This window comes from Peromyscus maniculatus, chromosome 4 (assembly GCF_049852395.1).
Source record: "Peromyscus maniculatus bairdii isolate BWxNUB_F1_BW_parent chromosome 4, HU_Pman_BW_mat_3.1, whole genome shotgun sequence".
NCBI lineage: Eukaryota > Metazoa > Chordata > Mammalia > Rodentia > Cricetidae > Peromyscus > Peromyscus maniculatus.
Genome location: NC_134855.1, coordinates 82300244 through 82326492, shown reverse-complemented (window position 1 = coordinate 82326492; position 26249 = coordinate 82300244). Strand labels below are relative to the sequence as shown.

General features: G+C 39.9%; 1 protein-coding gene across 6 annotated transcripts in view; it reads right to left on the bottom strand.

The window, feature by feature from the left end:
• The window catches only part of Immp1l (inner mitochondrial membrane peptidase subunit 1), a 64634-nt gene that overhangs the window by 22607 nt on the left and 15778 nt on the right, over nucleotides 1–26249 (bottom strand). For 4 of the 6 annotated variants that reach the window (XM_076570238.1, XM_042275874.2, XM_042275875.2 and 1 more), the window contains 4 exons: nucleotides 24477–24586; nucleotides 8466–8599; nucleotides 6359–6447; nucleotides 2623–2749 (listed from right to left, as the gene is read on the bottom strand). In XM_076570238.1, the coding sequence (XP_076426353.1) occupies nucleotides 2623–2749; nucleotides 6359–6447; nucleotides 8466–8570 (321 nt within the window). In that variant the 5' untranslated portion in view covers nucleotides 8571–8599; nucleotides 24477–24586. The remainder of the gene's footprint in view (nucleotides 1–2622; nucleotides 2750–6358; nucleotides 6448–8465; nucleotides 8600–24476; nucleotides 24587–26249) is intronic. The other 2 variants (XM_006975860.4, XM_006975859.3) reach the window with 2 other exon arrangements.

Sequence of the window (26249 nt, the reverse complement as noted above, 5' to 3'; positions counted from 1 at the left end):
TCATGTCTCCAAGTTTCTCCCTGACTTCCCTCAGTGATGGCATATGACCTGAGAATTGTAAGCTGAAATAAAACCTTTCTTCCCAAGTTGCTTTTGATCATGGTGTTTTATCACATCAGTAGAAACACTAAGACATGTCCATATATTAGAACTGTCAGCTCTGATCAGAGATGCTTTTTTTCTTAGTGATCACCAGTTACTGGAGAAAGTCACAGCTGGTCAAGGCATTGAGAATAAGTGAATGTCAAATGTTCAACCATAAATGAGACATCTACACCATTCCCTCCTCCAAGACTCAGGAAACATCATAGAATAGAAAGGAAGCATGATCCTAATTAGTCTTATTAAATAAAAAACTGGAGTCAGATATTAGAGCAAAAGCTCAAAGACTGGAGAAGCAGAGCAGCAGAGCAGCAGCCACTAGAAACTTTTTTACCTCTATGAATCCTCAGACAGCATGGGACGAGATCCTGTCCCCACCCACTTTATATTCCTATCTCCACCTCCCCAGTGCTGGGATTAAAGGAGTGCACCACCACCGGCTAGCTCTGTTTCTCTGTTAGATTGGTGAAATCTCAGGTAGCCTAGGGTGGCCTTAAACTCCTGATCTTCCTGCTTCCTTCTCCAAAGTGCTGGGATTAAAGGTGTATGCCACCACTTCTTGGCCTCTATGGTTAACTAGTTGCTAGCTCCACCCTCTGATATCCAGGCAAGATTTATTTGTCAGAACACAAAGTATCATATAATAGGCAGCAAGAATATAAGCGCCAGAGGATGAGGTAGAGTGCTATGATAGGACACTGTTTTCTGGATATCAAATGGCTATTCACTCTTGAACTCACAAAAGCTATGATTACCTGATAAGACCTGCTCAAAACTGGGTTCATTTATACCCTGTCGTAAAGTGGGGAGGATTTCATACGGCTCAATCCTGCCTGAAGAGCTATTGGCAGTTAATGGTTCATGAAGCAGTGGTGGGGAAAGACAGTTTCTCTATTGGGAGCCACTGGAAGAAAATAACTTCTCACCTACTTGTGCTCTTATAAGAAACCCTATGAAATTCATTGGATCACCACCTCCAACAACAAACAGGAAAGTAGAAGGGAAACTCAAAGGCAAGAAAAGGTAGATTAGCTGGAATGGTGGGAGTAATGGGGGATGAAGATCATCCAAGTGTATCATATACATATATGAAGAGATCACAATGAGACCCACTGTAAAATATACAATTAATATATGCTAATATAAACATTTAAAAGTCATTATTTTTAATTATATGTTGTGAAAAGGGGCCAGGTAAAGAAACCCACCCTGACCCTGAAACCCAGAACCAGCAAAAGAAACACAGCCTATATCTGGGACCAGAGCCAGTGAAAGAAACACTTTATCACTGAAGCCAGAACCAAAGAAACATTCCCTGACTCTGAAACCAGTGCCAAAGAAACACATTTGGTCCCTAGAACCAGAGCCAGTGAAAAATATGCCCTGGTCTTAGAATAAGAGCGAAAAAAGGCCAGTGAAAGAAACACAGTTTGGCTCTGAAATCAGAGCCATTTCTGCCTCTGACCAAAGAAACTAACCAATCCCAGGACAGGAAAAACTAACCAATCCCTGAACAGAAAATCTTCTCCCTGGAGAAACTCCACCCCTAAGAAACACTATATAAACCATCCTGCCTGTTCAGTTGTTGGCTGTACTTTCCTACCGTGGTAGAGGCAGCCACTCTCTAGGACTCCTTCCCAAATAAATCTCTTAAGGGAGTCTTGGGTGAAGATCTTCTTCATTCACCAGCGCAGAGAAGAAGAATCTTGCTAAGATGTCCCTTAGGGGACTGAGCAGAATAAACCTGGCAGAGATGTTCCCTTAGGGGGCACTGAGCAAGGCAGAGCTGAACAAAAGAACTTTGCTGAGATGTCCCTTAGGGGATTGAGCAAGGTGGAGCAGAAAAAGTAAGAACTTTTCGCAGTCTGAGGAGACTGCTACATTTCTGCGGGGGTTTCCTCTTTAGCAGAGTGAAGCAAAAGAGGCAACATCTTGGACTTGAGAGAAGAAGCAGAGCTCTGCTGGGAAGCCTCCTTAAGGAAGCTGAGCAAAGCTCAGTTGTAGGGGCTCTCCAGGAGAGGAGCAGGATTGCTATATTCTGTGGGGAGACCATCCCACACTGCACCCCAGCTCCAGGTATAGCTTGACTCCCGGTCAGAACACCTTTCCCTCCAGAGCTGAGCTGTCCCATTGCAGCTCCAGCCACCAGAGCTGTCCTAGCAGCTCCAGGTATAGTCTGACTTCCCCAGCAGTCAGGATACCTTTCCACCAGAGTTGAAACTCTCACTTACAATGTGTATATGTGTGGGTGTGTGAGTATGTGCATGTGAATGCCTGTGTCTGAAAAGCACAGAGATGTTGGATCCTCCTGGAACCGGAGTTATCGGTGGTTATGAGTAAACTGATTTGGGTGTTGGGGCTCATATTTGGGTCCTCTAGAACAGTGTGTGTCCTTAACCACTGAGCCATCTCTCCAGCCCAATACAAACATTTTTAAAGATCATTTTGCTTTCTCAGTGTATTCAGTTAATATTAATCAACTATAATATCAAAGAATGACATAATTGATATATTACTTACATAACTACGGCTTTTAAAGATATCTGATGGACTGGTGGTGAGGATTTTGTCTCCTTCCAAACCAATTACTCTTTTACAAATATTTGATTTTGGATCACTTGGGCTTTTTGCAATTACAATGTCACCTCTGAAGGGGGGGAAAAGGAAAAGAAGTATCAGCATTATTACACACATACATAGGACTGCTTTAACAATTTTATAAGGCAACTTAAAGAAATACACACCTTTTATCCTATTACACATTGACCCTGCCATACATTAATTATGTTTGGAAACCATTTTAACTGAATTTAGGGTCAGAACCTAATTGGAGTCATAAAAATTCCGTATAAAATTACTGATAGTTTATAATAATCTCATGAGAATTATATCCACTGTGTTATTTCTGTATCCAAATAATTACAAATGAAAGCTATTAGTAGTTGATTCTAGAGCACTAAAAATGAAGAAACGTCATGTGTTTCTTAAAAGTTCAAAAATTATAGAATAACACTATGTAAGTTATATAATTCATTTAAGTCATAATTCATAGTATAGACTTACATTTGAGGGAAAATTAGACACAACCAAATAAAACACTAAACGCTAAGCAAACATATACTATAAAGTAGGATATTATTTCAAATATGTAAAAGTAATATTAGTTCTTGCTACTTATAGAAGGCCTGAGTCACGTAAGAAGTAATATTCTACATGGGAAGAGAAAAATAAATGAATAAATAAAGGTTTTATTCACAACATGGTGGTGCATGCCTGTAATCCCAAAAATAAATAAGGGAAGAATTATAATTTGGAGGCTAATATAAACTACAAAGCAAATTCAAAGCCGATCACAGTTACATAGTTAAACTATGTTTCAAAACATCCATACCTGCACACCTCTCTCAACCAAAGAGAATGTAATGGTTTTTTGTGTATAAAATAAGGAATATATGAATTGTGCTAACATTTTTAATATTTGACATATTTACTAATTGTATGTGATTCCAGATAAAGTTTATATACTTCGATGTTATTTATAATAAAAGATACAAATTCCAAAATATCATAAAAATCCATAATAATAATAATAATAATAAAGGGAAGCTTATAATTCAGAAACCTAATCATTGGGCTAGCCTAGGCAAAGCACACCTATTATCCCAGCATTTGAGAAGCTAAGGAAAGTTCAAGCCCAACTTGGGCTATGTAGTAAGGTGAAGGTGAATCTGGGCTTCAAGACAAGACTTTGTCCCAATAAACTAAAACAGAAAAGAAGAAAGAAACAAGAATACTGCTATACTGTAAGCATTCAACAACTTCTAAGCATTTTCACAGCCCCCACCCCAAAGTAAGAAGGTTGTAGATATTGCTCAATAATAGAGTGGCTTGTCTGGCATACAGGTGGCCCCAGGTTTGGTCCCCAGCAACAAGAAAAGAACAAAAGATAAGATTAATTAGTTACCATGACTAAAATTAGGTTTAAAGGAAGGTAAGACAAAATTTTCCCTTACAACTAAAATCGAGGAGGAATTCATTGGCAGATTTTTATGTAAAAAAAATGAAGGACACCACTTTATCAGAATTTTACTGGCAACACAGAAATTAGTATTGACAAAAACCACACCATGAGGCCTTACTTTCTAAAGCTGAATGGTATCAAGCCATTCAGTTCTATAATTGGACCAAGAAAGCATTGTTTTCTTTCGAAACATCAGTGGAACTGTTCACATGAAAAATTTTGCCAAGACTTCTGAGCTATGAAAACCAATCTAGTGTGTCTTTGAAAGAAATCATTTTCAAGGGTGCTTATGCAGCTTATGTTACTTGATACAACAATCACTATCACCCTTAAAACAAAGTCTGCATCTAAAAAGATACTCCTTGAACTCTTGCCTCCTTTAAAAGGACTTTTAAAACCCACTAAATAACAGAACCAGAACTTGAAATTTCCCTTCCCACTATAGTTATTTTGATATGGTGCTTTGTGATTCCCAGAACTTGGGAGGCTAAGGCAGGAGGATCACTACAAGCATGAAACCAGTCTGGACTAGATAGTAAATTTTAGGCTAGCATAGGCTACCATATCTCAAAATTCCAAAAACAAATATTAAAATTAAAAATAGTCATAAACATCCTTTCTGCCTACTAAATGATGAGCTGTTCAACTCCAATGCATCACTCATTGTATTGTTGCTATAGTGTACAACATATCTTATAAAGTTGATGCCCATTAGCTATTTGTTGCAAGAATTAGTAATAGGAGATTGATTGTCTCAAGTAAGAGGAATCCCTGAAGGGAAAGGCAAAGAGACCTGTGTACTTTAGATACCACACGTGCAGACTTTTATTCTTACATAAAAGAGAAGTCTGTTCTCCCCTTCTAAATAAGGAGCCATTATCTAAATAAGGAGCCATTAATAAGGGTCAGAAGTTCATCCCACTGAAGTCTCAGTCCTAAGCTACAGCAAACAGAATAAGGCAGTAGTAATATTTCCAAAGTAGCAGTATCAGCTACTACCTTGTTCTAAAAGTTTTGCTGGGTTTCTCATTAATTCCAGATTCTAAGGTACACGACACACTAATGAGACTCCAGAATAAATGGAGCACTAAATGAAATCTTCAAAGAACCTTAATTTCCTGAATGTACTTATTTATATTACTCACCTGATTGCTAAGAGTACTTTAAATAAAACAACACTGCAATATTTATTTAACAGCCAGCCCAGCACACTATTAAGGACATTTAAGAGTTATCATGTCACTGGCATTCAGCAGCAGCATGTCTTCAAGCTATAGTGAAGGTCAGTCACTGGGCTATTTTGGTAAAAGTCAAAAAGCAAATGGAGATAAGTAAGCCTTTTGTGTAAGTTTTAATTTACAATTCCAAATCTACAAGTATGTTTCTTGAAGTTATCACAGGTAAAAGATGTGAACAACTTCCCTGGGACCCTAGTAAGCCATTCAGCTCGATGAAGAGAGTTTTGTAAACAGCATCAAGAGAGGGCAACAGTGCAGTCAAAGGAAAGAACAGCCCCACACTGTTCTTCATTTTTCCATAACGGGAAATGGGCTACAACAAAGGAACAAGTGCCTAACCCTCATTTATACCCCAAATGCCACTAGTGGGAATCGTGTGGAGGTTAATGAGATAAAAGCTGGTACAGACTTTTATAATTCTATAAAAATGTTTAGAGGTACAGTTTAGAAAATATACTAAGTTACTAATATTTGATAGCCATTCAAAAGGAACTCAAACTCATAGTGTCCCTTGAGATAAACAGTGGCACAAGGTTTTGAGCCACTATTTGGAATAAGGTTTTGGAAAATTTAGTAACAAATAGTATTTGCCAAGTAGTTACTCAACTTAATAATTAATCAATCTGGAGAACCACATTAGACCAAATTCTTCAATCTCAGGCACACACAAAGCCATAACCTACAAACCATTGAACAGTTACTATGTCTCTGTACAAAGAAGAAACAGGACAGTCATCAATCAAAGTACAAAACAATTAGAATTCTGATGTGGTGAGCAATATGGTCCATGAGGCCCTTGCTCCTGCCTTAAAACACTTCAGGAACCTATAAAGAGAACAAGACTTTCACATCTGCTAACTGCTCTGGATGATAAGGGAAAAGACACAGTGACCACAGACACTGTACATGTTGACTATTAAAACATTTAGAAATTACAGAAAAATACACTTTATATATATATATCTTTCACTATAGTTATGTCTTGATAGAAATTTACCTTTGGATAGCATAAAAATGTCGGCTAAGATTTTCTGCAAAGACAATATCTGAATTTTGAATTGTGGGTTCCATTGATGGTCCAGAACACTGAAAAGAAAGGTAATCTTCTGAGTTCAAGTCTCTTTAAATTTAATAGAAATCATTTGGGCAGGCTTAAAAGAAAAGGAATTGGGTAAATATTCTTTCTGGAAACAGACAATATTATAATTGTTTGCTGGTACTTTATAAGATACACACAAAGTAACATGTCTCTGCTTCTAATTTTTGACCACCCTAGAGAACACTAAATTCCACTGGAGGACTGGATTTTGTCTCACTTTCCCTGCTACGTAAGCTTCCATCATCAAGAAGAGTACTTAGCATAATGTTAATGCTTGTTATGTATTTGTTGCATGAATGATGGACTTCTTTGGTTTTTTCAAACATCACTTAGTGCCCATTGTGGTAATTTTTTAAAGCAACATTCATTCTATAAGAATTGATATCCTTGTCCAAGAAAATGCTTTCTAAGTATGATGGGGCTGTAGCTTATATTATCTACTGAAAACCACCAACACAATGAAATGTACTCTAAAGATATCCATGTCTGTATGTCTGAAAAGAACAATCTTGATATATGCCTAATTCTGGAATACCGATTGCCACTTAATAAAAACAACACAGTCTTCATCTACTCTATCACTTTATCTCCAAATCCAACCTTTTACTCAAAACTTTCTACTTAGGGAAAAATAATGGAACATTTAAATAAAATAATAAATAACAATGAAGTTTAGGTTTGCTACTTTTAGAAGTACTAATGTCATTGTCAAGACTTAATGGAAGGAGTATTAGCTAAATACATTTATATCCTTCACTTCAGCTCAAATAAGGGTTATTATACTACCAATCTTTTAGGGTAAAACAAATATAAAAACAACAGCTCCCCCCCCCAAAAAAATAAAACTGTCAGCTGTTCAGTCGGCCAAATATTGTTTCATTTACATGGCAAAGATTTGAAAATTCTGAGATTTCAGATTTGTGATGTGATACTGAGAACAACCATTGCTTGGGGAAAGAGGCAGTATTTAATATTTTGTTACTAATCTTAGCAGAACAATCATTTGCTTTAATTACAAACTTGATAGTTATAAGTAGTTTTTAGAATCAGACAAATTTGTGTTGAAATTCTACCTCTCTTACTAATTGTGGGACCTGGAATGAGTTAATTTTCCGAGCCTGGCATTTTCTTCTTGAGTAGAATGAATTTCTCACACAGGTGCAACAGACAATGTAAGGTAACAAGTTTACAGCATCAGCCATATTCTAGAAAGCACAAATAGCACTCGGATGATAACTATTTATAATCAGGTTATCAAGAGGACTGTTTGTGCCCTGCTAAATACAAAACATAAAAGTAAGAATTCAATAGCTCTTATATTTTATTCTGGTGCTGATGCAAACATACTGTTTTTGCTTGTTTGGTTTTTAATATTTACATTGTGTGTGTGTGTGTGTGTGTGTGTGTGTGTGTGCGCGCGCGCGCACAACCTCGTGCATAAGCACATGTGCGAATGTGTGTACTTGCTAAAGTGCCCATGGAGGTCAGAGGACCCTGGGTATGAGACTGGAGCATGTTACCTGCTGAGCCATTTCACTGGCCCTGATTGGTTTTGAGACAAAGTTTGTTTTGGTTTGTGGCTGTGGAGGGATTGGGTAGGGGTACTTGTGACAGAGTCTTAATTATGTATCCCAAGATGGACTTGAACTCAGTATGGAGCCCAGCTTACCCTTGAACTCATGGTCCACTGCCTCAGCTTCCAGATTACAGGTATATGTCACTACACCTACCTCCAAATATACCCTCTTATATCCAATATTTAAAAAGATTTTATGTTTTAATTTTCATGTAATGACTTCAAGCAAAAGTTTTTAAAAACCATGTCTTGTTCCATTAAAAAACTTTGTATTTTCAGCCTGGACTACCAAGTGAGTCCCAGGAAAGGTGCAAAGCTACACAGAGAAACCCTGTCTCAAAAAAAAAAAAAAAAAAAAAAAAAAAAAAAAAAAAAAAAAAAAAAAAAACTTTGTATTTTAAATTGAAATTCCTGAATGTAGAAACTTACCATGACAACACCACCAACGTATTCAAAAGCACAATGAGCTATACACCCATACTGAATGGTATAGCCAGCAAGTCGAAAAGCCTTTCCCAGAACACCACGAAGCATAGTTCCACGTTGACTCTGCCACCACTGGCCTGATGATAAATTTCAAAAAGTTTCATGATCAGCATTTCTTAAAACAATTCAGAAAGAGCTCTACTGTAAAATGTCTCACTATACACAGAATGCACTAACAAGCCAGGTTATCTTCATCTGTTTCTGATCATTTAAGTGACTGAGTTCATGATGAAGATAACCATCATCTCAAAACCCACCTTATAATCGTATTACTAAGGGAAAGCTCCTTAGATAAGAATGAGCACACCAAAACATCTCACTCAACCATTGAAATCGTTAAACAATATAACTTCAGAAACCACAAAAATCATAAAGAGCCATTACTAACACATAATTTAATCCCCTTCCCTATCCCTCACTGGAACATACACACACACACACACACACACACACACACACACACACACACACACACACGGGGGGGGGGGGGGGGGGGAGGATGCTATTATCCTTCTTTCTATTACATGTCTCTCTCATTTAATGACTGAGCTTAAGTTTATGTTTAAAAATCTTAATAAAGTCCAACTTTGCTTTGTATCCACATATTCTGGAATTCTTTTCTGTAGCACAGAAACTCCAGCTTCACGTGAGGGGAGGTTTCAGAAAAGAATTCCAACTGCAACAGACAGCAGAACAGTGCAGGATCTCCTGTTTCTGCTGGCAGCCACTGACTACTAATAAACACACAAGTACTATGACAAGGCACAAATATTATATATATATAAGATATATATATTGTGTGTGTGTGTCAGTGTGGGCAGGTGCATGTCATAGCAGACATGTGGAAGGCAGAACAACTTTCAGGAGTCAGTTCTCTCCTTCTATCATGAGCTTAGGGGATCAAACTCTGGTCATCCAGCTTGTGTAGTTAAACAAGCCCTTTGACCTGCTGACCCATCAGTACTATAGATTTTTTTTAAAGCTACACAAGTTTTAATATAATTAAATCAAAACCATTCCTGATATCTATTCCTTCCTTTTGAATGGCTCCTTACAACTGTTTCAGGAACTTATCCTTCCCAGACCCAAGCCCTTGCCCAGCACAGTCCCCACCAGCCTCTTTGAGGGTCAGCTATGTCTGTTTGTCTTTCTGGGTCCTGAGATAGGTGGGTAACTTTCTCTTCTCTTCTTTTTTGTCTCTTCCTTTCTGATGCTAGCCAGAACCTAGGTATGCTTTTTCTGGTTCTTTAGACTTCCTTTCTCTAAAGCTTCCCTCCTTGTCATGAGGCTGCTTGCCCACCATGTGGCTGACCTCTAAGCTAGCTTAACTGAAGTGGCATGGCTTTTCTCTTGCCTCCACTCTCCTAAGGTAGCTGCTGAGATTACAGCTTGACTTTGGGATTTTTCTTTTAAACTCTTATAAAATTGTCCTCTTTGAATAAACTTTGGCTTTGCTTTGGACAGACTTTTTGTCCTTAATGAACAAATGAAAATGAACAATAATTGCTGAACTCCTAGATGGTATCACAGCTTCATAGAGAGGTCTTACACTCAAGACCCTGTACTATATACTCTTCATTAGACAGTTCATTTTTATTCTTAGTAATAAATATCCCATATGATAAACTGGGCATATCTGTCAAACATTTCCTTGGGATGATCAGACCTGAGGGGGGAGTTGTAGGAATCTGACTTATATACAATAGAAGTAAGAGAGATCTTGTGAGGAACTAGCATTTGAAATGTAGGTAGCATTGTGGACCGGGCCTCTGACCTGTGAAATAGAAAACTGCTAGCTCTAGGAAGTGTCAAAATTGAGTAGATTTAAAGGATAGCCAGGTAGTATCATACATCTATAAACAGAAGCACTGCATAGGAAGAAGAAACAGTATATTTTCCCCAGAATACCCATAATCTACTGAGGAACCTGCCTGACTCCATTTTGAATGCAGGAGCCATTACACTATATTGTTAAAAATAAGTTGCCATATACTACAAGGGCTGAGTTTTTGCTTTTAAGTCTGTTTCCTGGAGCCTGACATGTCCTAACCCATGACTTTAACTTGTTTGTGAGAGCACTCTAACCTTCCGTAACCACATGATGGTTTTTGAAAATTTCCTATACTTTCTGATTGTTCCATTGTCTCTCTTCTGTAAACCTGCTTTGCAACTACTTGTGATTTTACTCCTTAAAAGGGGCCCAAGATATGGACAAGGGATGCTCTCTCTAATTTGACTTAGGAGGCCGTCACTGGTCAGCTTTTGGGTGCACTCCAATAAAAATCAAACTTGCTTCAAATCAGCTCAATGCTGTGATGGTGATCTTATTTTCACCCAATGGGATTAACATTTTCTGGAGGCCTCAGCAAGATCAGACCATCCATCTAAATTCTAAAGCTGGACCTTCACTCTGGGACTCCAGGCTGAAGGGCTGGTTCAGGAGGTGTACATGTTGAGAAGTTCCAAGGCTCCCAAAGCATGCTTTCGGTTTCTGGGACTATCAGAGTAAACCTCCGGGCTGAGAAAAGCAGTGAGTACCTACAGAAGCCTCCCTGTAAGTCGCAGTCTGGTCTGTTGGAATCCCGATCTGGGACTGGGGTGGGGGTGTCAACAGACCCTAAATATTCTGCTTAGGGCAAAAAACCAAATGTCACAATGCCCCCTGAGGTTCTTGGTCTGGTTTTGTGCCTTGTTTGTCTTGTCTTTGTACGTCTTGTCTATGAACGTCTTGGCTTTGCCTTCTTTTTTACTGTCTCCACTTTCTTTTGTTCTCTCCGTGTTACGTGGCTTATCTTGGACTTGGGGTGACTGAACAGATGGACAGTATGGGTAATTAGACTAACAAGCCTAACAGCCCTCTAACCTGTGTTCTAAAGTATTTTGACAAATTTTACCACGCTATAGTCAAGAAGGATTATGATATCCTATCACTAAGAGTAGCCTTTTATGAAGCTGATGGACCACATTTGGGGTTGACTGGCGCTCCCAGGGCACTTTTGGGGCTCAGATAGCCTGGGCAGTGGTGAATGTCACTCTTGGTAAGTCTGGCCACCCAGATCAGATTAGATGATACACCTTGACTTGGGCTGAAGCAACTTCCAACCTGCCCGCCACAGAGGAAGGTCTGTATGGTCCACAATGGGCAAGGCGGCCAAACCCTGATCGTAAGCAGATGGGGCTATAGCACAGACCCAGGAGGCCCCTCTGAAAACCATTCTGCAGGACTCACAAAAGAAAGAATCCTTCCTCCCTCCATATCAACATCTTTACCCATTCCCTTCCTCATCTCAACCTCCACCTTTGAAAGCCCAGTTTCCCCCACCATGGTCTCACTCTCCCCTCTGTCTGCACCTACTACTACCCTACCACCCAGCTCTTTCCTACCTCGCCATCTTCTCCCCCCCCAGATCTTCCCTATCTCCTCCTATCTTCGCTCCCGCCATACACCTCTTCCCTGCCTCCCCTCCCCCACCCCACCCCCACCCCACCCCCCCGTCATTTCTCCTCCCAACACCAATCAGGCAGGTCTCATATGGCCATCCTGATTCCTCTGATCTTGGTTCTGGGTGGCATCTCCTTCAGTCCTTGCTCCCCTATGGCTGTTTCCTGACAATCGCTACCTGTATGTCCCTTTCTCCAATACAGATTTCTACAACTAGAAGAACCAGATCCCCCCCACCCCTTAAGCACTAACTCTGATTCCTTGATTCTCTTTTTTTCAATCATCTCTCCATGTGGGACGACTGTCAGGAGATTCTCTGTACCCTCTTCACTACCAAAGAAAGGGAAGGGATTCTAATGAAAGCAACTGAAGCACTCCCTGGAGTAGCTTCAATGGCTGATGACCAGAGAGTAGAGGCAACTGACCACGCTCTGCCAAGATGGAGAACCCAATGTGACTACAACACACAGAGAGGAAGGGGTCCCTCAGTGAATACCACCAGGTTCGGTCAAAAGGGATGAAATGGTAGCCCAAAAGCCCACTGATCTATCGATGGTAGCAGATATGACTGACAGTGCCCAGATGGCTTTCTTGGAGCACCTTCTAGATGTATATTGGTTTACATCCCTATAGACCCATAGGACCTGGCAAATCTCAAGGCAATTAACCTGGTCTTTGTTACTCAGTCAGCCCCTGACATATATAGAAAGATACAAAAGATGGATGGGTTTGCAGGAAAGAACAGGTCCGAACTATTAGGGATATTCCAGGTGTTTGACAACAAAGACAGCAAAGAAGATCTTTGGTAAAGATGAGGCACACCACTAGGGCTGCACTACAAGCCCCAGCCACTTTCAACTCTGCTGGTGCACCCCATGATAAAAGGAGGAGACCTTTACAAAAGGACCAATAAGCCTACTGGAAAGAAACGGGTCACTGTAAAAATGAATGCCCACGCCAGAAACAGGTACTCCCCCTCCAAATCCAAGCCAATACTAGCTATGGAGGATTACCAAGGTTGAGGCACCTTCAAACTAGGCCCCCAGGAGCCTATGGTAACCTTCACCACAGGGGTCCAACATACAAATTTCTGGTGGACACAGGGGCTACCCATTCAATATTATAGGAGTGCCTAAGCACCCCTTACCAACCAAACAATGGAAGTACAGGGGGTAATGGGATATCAAAGAAGATAAATGGACCACTGACCATACTGTTAACATAGGACAAAGAACTGTGACTCATTCTTTAAGTCTGTTACCTGGAGCCTGACCTGCTCCAACCCATGACCTTGACTTGTTTTTAAAACACCCTAACCCTCCCTAGTCACATGGCAACCACATGGTGTTTTAAGGTTTTCTTGTACTTTCTTATTGTTCCATTATCTATCTTCAGTAAATCTACTTTGCAACTACTCATGATTTTACTGCTTAAAGGGGGCCCAAGAAACGGACTTGAGGCTGCTCTCTTTAACCTGAGGTAGGAGGCAGTCACTGGCCAGCTCTTGGGTGCACTCCAATAAAAATCAAGCTTGCTTCATATTTGGCTCAAAATTGTGGTCTCATTCTCACCTCCTGGGATCAACACTACCTAATTAGTATGCTCCAAAAGTTCTTAGACAAGCTGTCTTTCCTCCTCTAGGTTCTTAAGTTCATCACTATTCATCTTTTAATGGTTAAGAATGCAAGGGCAAGCAAGATGGCTCAGTTAAAGGTATTTTCTGTGAAGCCTGATTGTTAACATTCAGACCCACCCCTTGGGGGACCCACCCAGCGTCCTGACAAGGTCATCTTACTTAAAGTCCTCTTCCTTTAGGGAGAACCTCCCCTTCTCTCTCTCTCTTGCCACAAGGAAGTGTGCACCTCCTCCCTTCCTTTTCTTCCCTTTTCTCTTTCTCTTCTTCTTCACTTCTCAGAACCTGTCTGTTTTCTCTTTCTTCCCTTCTTCTTCCCCCCTTAATAAAACTTTCCACATGGGTGCTGCCTGCATGGTATGAGTGACTTTCCACCATGCCCCTTGACTCCACCCAAGGCTGCAGGCCGTTTTTAAAACACAACACTGATGACCTAAGTTTGAGCCCTGGATCTGCATGGTGGAAGGAGAGAAACAGATTCCTGAAAGTTGTCCTCTACACATATACCCTGGCTGGCACTCATACGTGTGTGCGTGTGTGTGCACACACACGTACACACACGTGTACACACACACACACACACACACACACACACACACACACACCTACCTCTGCAGGCATGCATGCATGCCCATAATGTAACCTTAAATTTTTTTAAGAACATTATTTCTAGAGCACATGTGTCTACTTTGAATCTTAATGTCCTTAGCTATAAAATGGTTTCAGTGTCAGCAGCCCTTATCACAGAGTTACTGTGAACCTTTTATATGATAATCATAGAACTTTAGTAACAGAGTAAACGTTCTTAAGTTTCCTTGTTAAACTGAACTTCCCAGAAAAAGTCACACCCCAAGGATAGATTGCACAGGATTGACTGATAACAAAGTCTTAATTGGAGAGGGTTGGAATGTTTTAGATTCCCACCAAAGTTATCTTTGACTATCAAGAATCATACTGACAATAGGTAAAATCTTTGATATATTTTCTTAGCAGACCACTGGTTTCCACCAAGCCCAAATCTAAAGATGTTATCAGATAGAATCTGAAACAGATGGCAGAGTTTTCCTTTCTTTACCCACCTGATATCCCACTAATGTATTTAGTAAAATCCTTGATTTAAGACTTTTCTTTTGTTCTGTGACTACAAAAGTTCCTCTAATTAGCCCAGTCTGGATGGATACATTTACAAAACAACTTCCTCACCTAAGACTCAGGGATCACTATGAGAAAGGGGGGTAAAGATTGCAAAAGGCAGAGGATCAGAAGTTTGTAGTGAGACTGTGTATCTTAGGAATGTCAGAAGCTATACCCATAAAGTCTCAGCAGCAGGACTGCCTAAACATGAGCTGAACAAAGACAACAACAATAAACAATAGGCATGCCAAAGTGGGGGTAGGGGCCTACAAAGCCCCAACCCTGTGTAAAAGAACTACAGGCAACTAAGGAATGCTGAGAGACAATGGGAGAAAGTCTTCCCCAGGAAGATCACATCAATTGGGGTTATCCAAATCCAAACAGTCAGCTCTGAAAACATACATACAAGTATGTTTTATACATTGTTGCTAGAGTTTTCCGCCTTGCCCACAGTCAGGACAAATCTCTGTCACCCGCCAGTCCCACAGCCACTCAGACCCAACCAAGTAAACAGAGAGACTTATATTGCTTATAAACTGTATGGCCGTGGCAGGCTTCTTGCTAACTGTTCTTATAGCTTAAATTAATTCATTTCCATAAATCTATACCTTGCCACGTGGCTGGTGGCTTACCGGCATCTTCACATGCTGCTGGTCATGGCGGCAGCTGCAGTGTCTCTCCCCTCCGCCTTCTGCTTCCCATAATTCTCCTCTTTCCTTGTCCCACCTACTTCCTGCCTGGCCACTGGCCAATCAGTGTTTTATTTATTGACCAATCAGAGCAATTTGACATACAGACCGTCCCACAGCAATACATTATACAGACTGGGCTGGTTATATTTAAGAATATGTATGTATATACACATATGCATGTAACAACAATGAAAACAGAGGTGATGAATTTGAAAGAGCAAGGAGGAGTATATGAGAGGATTTGGAAGGAGGAATGGGAAAGGAGAAATGATGTATATAATATCAAAAATAAAAGAAAAAAATTAAAAATTACTCCACCCAAACAAAGTTCCTATAATTGCTTACAAACAGGAATATGCTGTTTGAGGCAATTTCAACCTTTCCTGAGTCTCAGCCATTCATATTTGATGTAGAATAAACCACCTCTTACTCCATTAGATGAAAGTGCTGCTTGGTGTTAACAGTTTTGGAACCCACCAAAAGTCCTATGGATGACCCACTGATGTCAGTGGAGGTGCTCACCTCAGTCCAATGACTGTGGCTGCCTGGGAAGTCTCAATGCTGGGAAAATGGCTGAGGTGCCCATTTAACATATCAAAGCCAACCTGGCATCCAGGTTCTCCCAGTATCTCTCAGTCCCTACCTGTTACAAGGTGTGCCCTGTCTTCTACCCTGAACTCTCCAGACCAGGGGCTGGGCAGTCCTTCCCCCCGAAGCTCTTCCCTATAAAATCCAAACATCTTGGTTACCTGTCCCTTTAAAACAAAAACAAAAACAACCAAAAAACCTTTTGTCCTCTTGGCTGTTACACCTGGTCCTCCTCTCTCCAGTCTCCCTTTCCCTCCCAGCTCTCCTCACATGGCTCAGGGTCATGTCTACCCTAGCCTCTCCCAGATGTCTCTGCCTCTTGCTATTCTCTCTCTTTTAGCTACAGTAAACTTTCTCCTTCACTATACCCAGGAGCAGTCAAGTCCTCCCTTTTTTCAATCAATTGCTGTGGCCCAAGGGTGTGGCCTCACCTCAAGCATGAATGTTCTCCTGTGGAGGAAGGTCTACACCAGGAGATTTTGGGCTTCATAGCAACTGCAGGTTTAAGATATTGACACCCCTGGGTTTTTAGCTTTTGAGTGGTAAATTAGTTAATATTAGGTACTTCTTGATTGGCTAACATGTTTAAGTGCACCAAACAAAAAAGGAAAGGAATAAGATAGGTCTTGTGGGTCAAAGTGAGAAGTCAATGCATTTTAGAAAGAGCAATTCCTAAGTGCCTGTTATATGACATAATTAAAAAATAGATCAGAGCCAGGCATGGTGTTACAGGTCTTTAATCTGAGTACTTGGAAGGCAAAGACAGGAGCATCTCTGTGAGTTGAGGCCAGCCTGGTTGACATAGTGAGTTCTAAGATAGCCAGGACTATATAGAGACCCTGTCTCAAAGTGAGTTGGGGGTGGGGGGAGGAAAAAAAAATAACCAATAATTTAGCCAGGAAGAGCAGCACATATCTTTAATCCCAGCACTTGGGAAAAAAGACAAATAGATCTCTGAGAATTCAAGGTCAGCATGACCTACATAGTGCCTCCAGGCTATCCAGGGGTAGTTATACACAGGGCTAGGAAAGAAGGAAGGAAAGAAGGAGGGAGGGAGGAAAGGAGGAAAGGAAGAAAAAAAAAGGCAAGGCAAATGCTATCTTAAACAAAAGATCAAAATGAACAGTATAGAAAAAAACTGATACCCTACAGTGTCATGAGGGATAACATTGTCATCTAAGTGCCACTTTGCCCCAAAATATCTAATTTAGTTTAAAAATATTAGATATATCTACCCGGGCCACATTATCTAAGATAACCAGCTTAAGGATGCAAAAAAAAATTCATAAATTTAATGAAAGAGAAAAAATAATAAATAGTTCCTCAGTGTGGTCTACCTGCAGCATTCCTGAAATTCCCGCACTTAGAAGACTGGAAAAGAATTGCGTTGAGTTTGAAGCCAGCCTGGATATATAAAAAGGACCAAGCCAGTCTTGGCTACATAACAAGATACTTTGTCAAAAGAAAAAAGAAAAAAAAATGAATAACAGAAAATAGGTAGAGTACTATTCTAAAATATGTAACAATCAAATATAATATAAAATCTTTCATTTTAGCCTAGAAAGAAAAGCTAAAACTATAAAGCACATTATCAGAACACCTGGGGAAGTGAATACCGTGCACAAAAACATGATAATTTCAATGCAGCCCAGGCTGGCTTCAAACTCATTAAGTAGCCAAGAATGACCTTGAACCTCCAACTGCCTTCTTCCCAAGACCTAGGATTATGGGTATGTGCTACCAAGTCTGGTTAATATTAAATTTCTTTTCTCTTTCTCCTTTTTGTTGGGGATGAGTACTGAGATAGTCTTATTCTATAGCTCATAGTGGTCTTGAACTCAAGATGATTCTTCCACCTCAGCTTCCCAAGTGCTGAGATTACCAATACGTAACCACCAAACTCAGCTAAACACCAAATTCCTTAATATTAAGCTAAATACAAGGCTGTTTATAGGAGGTAAGCATTGATTATTTAGGATAAACGTCACATTTGCCATATGTTTTCATATAGTTCACTTCTATTACTGACCGCATATATAAGCAAATAAACAGATATAAATGAATTCCTATAAATCTATACATATATGTGTGGACTAGCTAATTTGATGTCAACTTGACTGTAACACAAACCTTAAATGGTCTTATTAATGAAAAACTCAGAGCCACATATTGGAGTGAAAGCTGAAAGATCAGAGAAACAAAACAAGCCACAACAAACCTCACCTTACCAACTCCTCAGCCTCCAGAGAGACTTCCTGTTTACTCATGCCTTATATACCTTTCTGTGCCCTGCCATCTTCCTTCCTTCCTAGTGCTGGGATTTAGGCATGTGTGCTTCCCAAATACTTGGTAGCAAAAGCATGAGATCTCAAGTGCTGGGATTAAAGGCTTGCGCCACCACACCTGGCTCTGTTTCCAGTGTGGCCTTGAACTCACAGAGATCCAGTCAGATCTCTGCCTCCCCAGTGATAGGATTAAGAGTGTGTGCCACTACTGTCTTGCCTCTATGTCTAATCTAGTGGCTGGCTCTGTACTCTGATCCCTAGATAAGTTTATTACGGTACACAATATATTGGAGGTATGCAATATATTATTACCACACTTGACCCTCATCAGAGGAGGGAACCTGAATTGAGGAAATGCCTCCATAAAATCAGGCTGTAGGCAAGCATGTAAAGCATTTTCTTTTTGTTTTGTTTTTTTTTTTGTTTTGTTTTGTTTTGTTTTTTTGTTTTTTTTCCGAGACAGGGTTTCTCTGCGTAGTTTTGGTGCCTGTCCTGGATGTAGCTCTGTAGACCAGGCTGTCCTCGAACTCACAGACATCACCCTGGCTCTGCCTCCTGAGTGCTGGGATTAAAGGCGTGGTCACCACCACCCATCTGTAAGGCATTTTCTTAATTTGTGGTTGTTGAGGGAGGGACCAGCCCATTGTGGGTGGTACCATGCCTGGGTTGATGGTCCTGGGTTCTATTAAAAAGCAGGCTGAGCAAGCTATGAAGAGCAAACAAGTAAGCAGCACTGCCCTATAGCCTCTGCATCAGCTCCTGTCCTGCTTGAGTTCCTGTCCTGACTTCTTCTGATGATGAACTGTGCTATCAAAGTGTAAACTGATAAAACCCTTTCCTCCCCAACTTGTTTTTGGTCACAGTGTTTTATCACAGCAATGGTAACACTAACTAAGACAGCATGTTACTATGGAAAATGTTTATTGTTAAATTCAGGTCACATATATATGAATGTGTACTGTACTGTCTTTTCAACTTTCTTTGTAAAATAAAACAATTTTTATCAGGGCCTCATTATAGCCTAGACTAGCAATGAACTTGTAATCCACTTGCCTCAGCCTCCTAATTGTTGAGATTCCAGGTATATGCTACCAAACACAGTTGTGAATAAACCTTTTTAGAACAAACTCTTTGGGCAACAAAGAGTGTCTTCAGGTCATTCATTAATTCATTCAACAAATATTAAACTACTGCTATGTTCCAAGCATAACAGACTAAGTTCATTCAGTCCTAGAAATAGAATGGTGAACATGGTCTCCATCTTCATAAAGCTTATAGTTTACTGGAGAAGATATTGTATACATACAAAGGAAACAAATAAAAGCATAAATATATTAAGTGGTTTCTATAATGAAGAATATGATAGAGTAAATGAAAACAATGAGTCATCTGTTTAGGATGTATCAAGAAAGGTTTTTCTAAGAGACATGCCTTGATGTTAGGTTCTAAAAGAAAACAAGAAAATTATAATCAGCCAACAGCATGCATGTGTGACAGAACTGAAAGAAAACTGAGCGATGAAAAAAGGTAAAATGATACTCGAGAGACAAGAAAAGTCATGCAAAGTCTCAAGGAAGTGTGGATTTTCTTCCAAGAGTAATGGGAAAGCACTAAGCAGTCTTAAGCAGAAAGAGTAATACAATCGTCTGACATGTAATTTGAAAACTGCTCTCACGGATGTGCAGAGAAAGGACTACAGTGAGAAGAGGAGAAATGTGCAGAGGGGGTAAGGCAGACAAAATGCACTGGTGTATGCAATAGAAGGGTGACAATGGAGGAACAAAATAGGTAGAGTTGAGAAACAAATAGAAAAGACAAGAAAGAATCATGGATGGCTTAAATTATAGGTATGGTAATGAGATAAGTAGAGGTCTACCTACATGGGATACCCATATCCACATTGGGGGTAGAAAAATCCATGCACTATACTGGCCATGTTAAATTTTATATATTTCTGAAATATCTAAGACAATGTATGTGAAACTAAAACCTAAAGATTTTAGACACAGAAAAATTTGGAAGTATAATTCCTATTTCAATGATAATTATATTATTCAGTGAACACGCCTTTAATCTCAACACGGGAGGCAGAGCCAGGCAGATCTCTGTGAGTTCAAGGCCAACCTGGTCTACAAAGTGAGATCCAGGACAGGCACCAAAAACTACATGGAGAAACACTGTCTCAAAACAAAACAAAACAAAACAAAAAAAACAAAACCTGAAATAGTTACTTAAATAAAGGTCAGTTTTCTGTAGACATTAGCAGCTACAGGCAGGAAAAAAAAAACAAGAAATAATGAGACTTCACTCTCTATTAACCTTGTTTTTTTTGTGTTTTGTTTTCTTTTATCCAAGAATAAAATGTTCTGTCTGTCTGCACCTAACTAGCCAAAATCATTTGAAGAATCTTGTTTTCTTAATACATTTTGTAGCACAACTGAACCTCTAAAATTCATGTGAAATATTACTTTAAAAAAAACTTAAAATGTTTAAGAGGGAGATATGTAAATGGAATAACATATATTTACTATGAAAAAAGTTTAGCCATAGCAAATACAAACCCTGGTGCCAGGAATGGATTACCTCTCAAGCAGTTGTTGGCCATTGGGGTCCCACAGACCCCCAAACATTACAGGCTGTTGCCACTGCTCTTGGTTACCCTCCAAAAGTTGACGGTAAGACCTTATTGCTGAGGATGCCATACACAAAATATCATAAAACATGGAGAGATCAAGTGTTTACCGATCTGGAAGATTCATCCTTACTGGCTAGCTTTCACAGTGCTAACAGGTGCTATGCAGGCTACCAGAGAACAGCAATCATCAATCTTACCGGGTTGTGAACCCCGAGTCAGAGTAATAGTACAATAGTGGTATGCTAGCTTGAAAGAAAATGAACCCCATAGGCTCACAAATAGTGGCACTATTGGGTGTGGCTTTGTTGGAATAGGTGTGGCTTTACTGGAGGAAGTGTGTCACTGGGGACAGACAACAGACAGGCTTGGAGGTTTTAGATGCTCAAGACATGCCCAGTATAGCATTGTCTGCAGGCTGCCTGTCGATCCGAATATAGGACTCTCAGCTCTTTCTTCAGGACCATGTCTGCCTATGTGCCACCCTGTTCCCCACCATGATGATAATGGACTAAACTTCTGCATTGTAAGCCAGTCCCAATTAAATCTTTTCCTTTAAAACAGTTGCCTTGGTCATGGTGTCTCTTCACAGCAATAAAAACCTAAGTAGACAAGGAGTAACTAACAACTTCTTGGTTAGGCCAGCTTCACATGATAGGACCCATACCTGGCACCAATATCGGGCCAAGTATCTGAGCCTAGATAGGTCATAGGCCCTAGGGGAGAACCTAGTACTATTATTCTACTAAATGGACATAGTAGAATGTATTTAAAATTATTCTGTTTGAGGACAGCCTGGTCTAGAGAGAAAGTTACAGGACAGCCGAAGCTACACAGAGAAACCCGTATGGAAAAAACAGAACAAAACACAGAAGATTCCTAATGACTTATTGCTATATCTATACATTACTGTTTCTCTCAACTCTCATCAGTGACAGTTCTTCCAGAAGATAATGATTAACACAGAGACTCATAACCAGTCAGTAGGCAAAGAACAAGAGACTGAAGTGTGCTTAGCCCTCAACAAGAGATACGAATCACACCCCTTTCCCCAAGACTTAGTCATCATCATGGAGGATGGGGTAGGAAAATTCTCAGATTCAGAGGTGGTGGGTGACTACATGAAACAGTGTTTTCCAGACATACCAGGAATGAAATACACATAAACTCTCAGGGACTGTAACAGCATGTATGAGACCTGAGCAAGCTCAAGCCAAACAAAATCCCAGCCTGGAAATGGGAAGTAGGCATAAAGACTAACCCCTAGTTGAAGAGCTAGTAGTATTTGATAGCTACTAAGAAGAATGGAAGAGTCAGGTTTGTTTAAGGTAGGCAAGCAAAAGAGAATTATGTTTTTTTAAGTCCCAGGAGTTGATAACGTATTTTGGGCAGCTACTATAGATTTTAGCATAATCCCTGGCCTCCAGCTACCAACAGTCTTTTCTTTCCAATCTGTGTTTAATCAAAATGTTGCCACACATTTCTTCGTGTCCCCTGAGAGACTGAATCACCACAGCTGAGAATGACCACAGTGGGGAAAAGAGAAAAAACAAGAAGAGTTTATGTGCAAGCAGAGTATTACAAGCTTGAGATCTGTGGTGGTTTGGAAGAGAAAGGCCCATGGGTCACATATTTGAATGCTTGGTCCCCAGTTGGTGGAACTGTTGGGAAGGATTAGGAGACATAGCCTTGTTGGAAAAAGTGTGTCACTGGGGGGCCATATTCTCTCTCTCTCTCTCTCTCTCTCTCTCTCTCTCTCTCTCTCTCTCTCTCTCTCTCTCTCTCCTGTCTGTCTCCTTCTCTCTCTGCCTCATGCCTGTGAGCTCTCACCTAGTGCTCCACTGCCATGCCTGCCTGCTGCTATGCTCCTTGCCATGACGGTTCTCAGTAAAAACACAGCAACTGCACTCTGGATAAGTTATGCAAAATTGTTCTTTAAAAGTATTAGACATGAGTTCAGATGGCCCTGGAGAGGATCCTTCTAGACTGTACAAATGGAGAAAGAGACTAGACAGCAATGGCATGCCTTCATCATTCCACTTCTTAACTGTGAGTGTGATGCCACCAGATCCTTTAAGCTCCTGCCATGATAGGCTGTAGCCCTAGCTGTGAACCTCGACAACCCATTTCACCCTTAAGTTGCTTTTGTGAGAGTATTTTATTACAGCAACAGTTAAAAAAAAGGGGGGCGGACACTAATCCAAAGAAAAAATATACTATTTTTGTTTATCAACTCATCAGTTGAAGGACACTTAGATTGTGATTTTTGCAATTATCAATAATGTTTCCATAAACATTCATGTACCTGTTCTGTAGACAGGTAGACTGAAGGAAACAAGTAGCATCAGAGATCTAAAGGAAAGGACAGAGTTGAGCATATGATAGTTTTAATTATCAACTTGGCGCAATCTAGAATCATTTAGGATTCTCAATGAGGGATTGTCTAGATTAGGCTGGCCTGTGCACATGTCTGTGAAGGGTTCTGTTGATTATACTGGGATGAAAAAGGTGCCCATTGTGGATGACACCATTCTCTCATCTGGGTCCTGGGCTGTGTAAGTGTAGAGAAGCAACTCAGATATTGGTAGCTTTTCAATCCTATAGAAGAGTGAAGTAGCTATTGGCTCACATGTTTTTGTTTTCTCAATGAAGTCATGAGTTGAGATCAAGAATTCCTGACAAAAAACCGACTAGTAAGCTAAGAGTTAGTTACAAATGTGTTATAGTTCTGTGGCTACTGTAACAAATAACCATAAATCTAGCAGCATAAAACAACACAAATATATAAACACATAGCCTGTGCCTCAGAACTCTGCTACAAATCTCACTGGTTAAAACTAGGGTGTTGGCAAGGCTCTATGTCCCTTTCAGACATTTTTACCTTCAGATAAAAATCTTTGTCTTAGCCTCTGCTAGCTTCTAAAGCCACAGCATTCTTTGCTCCAGGGTTCCTTTCCTTCATCTTCAAAGCCTTGCATTTCTCCATCACTAAATGGTCCCCTCCACAATATTTTATTCACAATTATATTCATCTCACAGTAATCTATGACAATTGACATTCTTATTTTAATCCTGTCTTCAAACTCCTTTTACCATGTATAATAAAGGGTTCCCAGGTTCAGGGATTAGTACATGGAGATCTCTAGAGGGCTGGTCTACCTATACTAACACATTAAACTAGAAACTATCCAACTGTATTTCCAAAAAGCAGAAAATGGTAGTCTTTTGAAATACAAATTCAAATTCCACCTGACTCTAAAGCATAGGAACATTTGGAAGCCACTGATCTAAATTCTCAAGGAGGCTAATGGTCACCTGCAACCTCAAAAACCTTGCTCATCTAGTCATGCACTGCCACATGCTAAATAATTTACCATATCCTTGTGTGTGGAGAGCAGAGGTGAGGAGCTTGAGCATTCAACATTGAACCCAGAGTGCTGAGCATGCCGAGTAAGCACCTACCGCTGAGATACAGACCCAGACTCTTTCAATTCTTTTCCTTTGAAGCACCTTCTCACTAATTTGTGAGGCTGGCTGGCCTGACTCACCTTGTAGCCCAGGCAGGCCTTGAATCTGCAAATTTCTTGCTTCCACTCCCCAAGCAACTGGGATTACAGGCTTGTGCCTTCAAGACTGTGCTTCAAAATTCTAACTCTACCTAGGAAACAGAAGATGATCTCTTTTATTCCCTATTACATTTAAATGTTCTAAAAACTAAGTCATTGACATAACAAATCAATTCCTTTAAAGAACATACACATTTTATCAAAATAATTAGTGAGAAAGATAAAAACTAAAAATGTTCATAAATGGTGACTGTCACTTAATATAGCAAGATATGCAGAATGATCTTCCTTAGAAACATAGCAAAATTCAAGTAATGTTGGTCAGAAGGAAGCAAGGCTGGTGTCTTTCCATATTATTTTACATTATTGATAGGAAGATCTGTAACAGAAAGTATGCTGGAGCACATATTTGATAATAGTTTCTTTTAATAAATATGAGAAAATGTCAGGCATCACATAACAACAAGTCCTTGTGTAGTAACGTTTGCTGTGTGCCAGGCATTGTTGGAATCGCTCTACAGAGGCTAACCCACTGCATACTTAGGCATCTCGTTTTACAGATGAAGAGAGCAAGGGGCAGAGAGTCTGACAACTATTCACACAGCTCAGAACATACAGAGCCCTTTGGCCCTGACTTCTCCCCCTATGCTATACATCTCTCACTTTCAGTGAAAGAAATGTTTTCACAACTATCAAAGGATCTATGGGATTGGAGTCATATGGAGAAAAGAGAAGTTGGACTCGGCAGTAAAACCAACATGAAAAACTGAACAAAGTGAACCACAGAAGCCAGACACAAGTTAAGAGATTCCTCTATTCTTGGATGTTTGGAGGCATAAGTACCAACTCTACAGTCCTAATTTAGATCCCATGACTGAAATAGACGGAGTGGTTTTAGACTTCCCCAAATCACAAAAGGCCCACAAATGATGGCTTAGGTATGGAATTCTTTGAGAAAGCACTTTGTTTCAAACAGAGAAAATTTCATGTGTCAAATATTGAGACTATAGATTTTCAGGCATTTAAGCAGACAATTAAAGAAATGATTAATATGATTTTGTTATCATTACTGCACTGATTTCAAGGAGAGGACTCACTGTCATTTATACAAATGTTAATATTAGCAAAGAGTGAGCAGGGTGTGCTGGATCTCAGTGCTGGGAAGTGGAGGTAAGGAGGTTGGGAGTTCAAAGTCATCTTCAGCTATACAAGGAACTTAAGGCCAGCCTGGAATACATGAAACCCTTTCTCAAAAACAAATATATTGCTGTATTTACTTTCATTTGTTCCAGAAAAAAATTATTTTGACGTATCTGAGATGAAATTACTTTAAAAAACATGTTTTCCTTAGAAAGATGAATATAAAGCAACTGTAAGATATATATCCATTTCAGATCCTAAATGGAGGGTATTGTGACAAGGAGAGAAGAAGGCTTATAAGACACATGAGTGCCGCACGGTGCCCACAACTCAAGAGCTAAGTCACTTTCACACAGCAGCCTCTCCAACAATAATTCAATTCCTGTTACATACAACTCACCTTTAGGACTGCTTATGAAGTGATCAAATCTATAAATACTAAATCTACTGCAAGATTGGTCCAGAGATGACTTCTCATGTTGCCAAACTGCAAATTCAGGGCATTCTGATCTATGAAGAGTTAGTAACCCTTTTTGTTTTATTCCAAGAAGAAAAAAAATCCAGCATCATCGTCAGGCTTAAAGCAGTAAACATTGCTATACTCTGAGTGTAGTA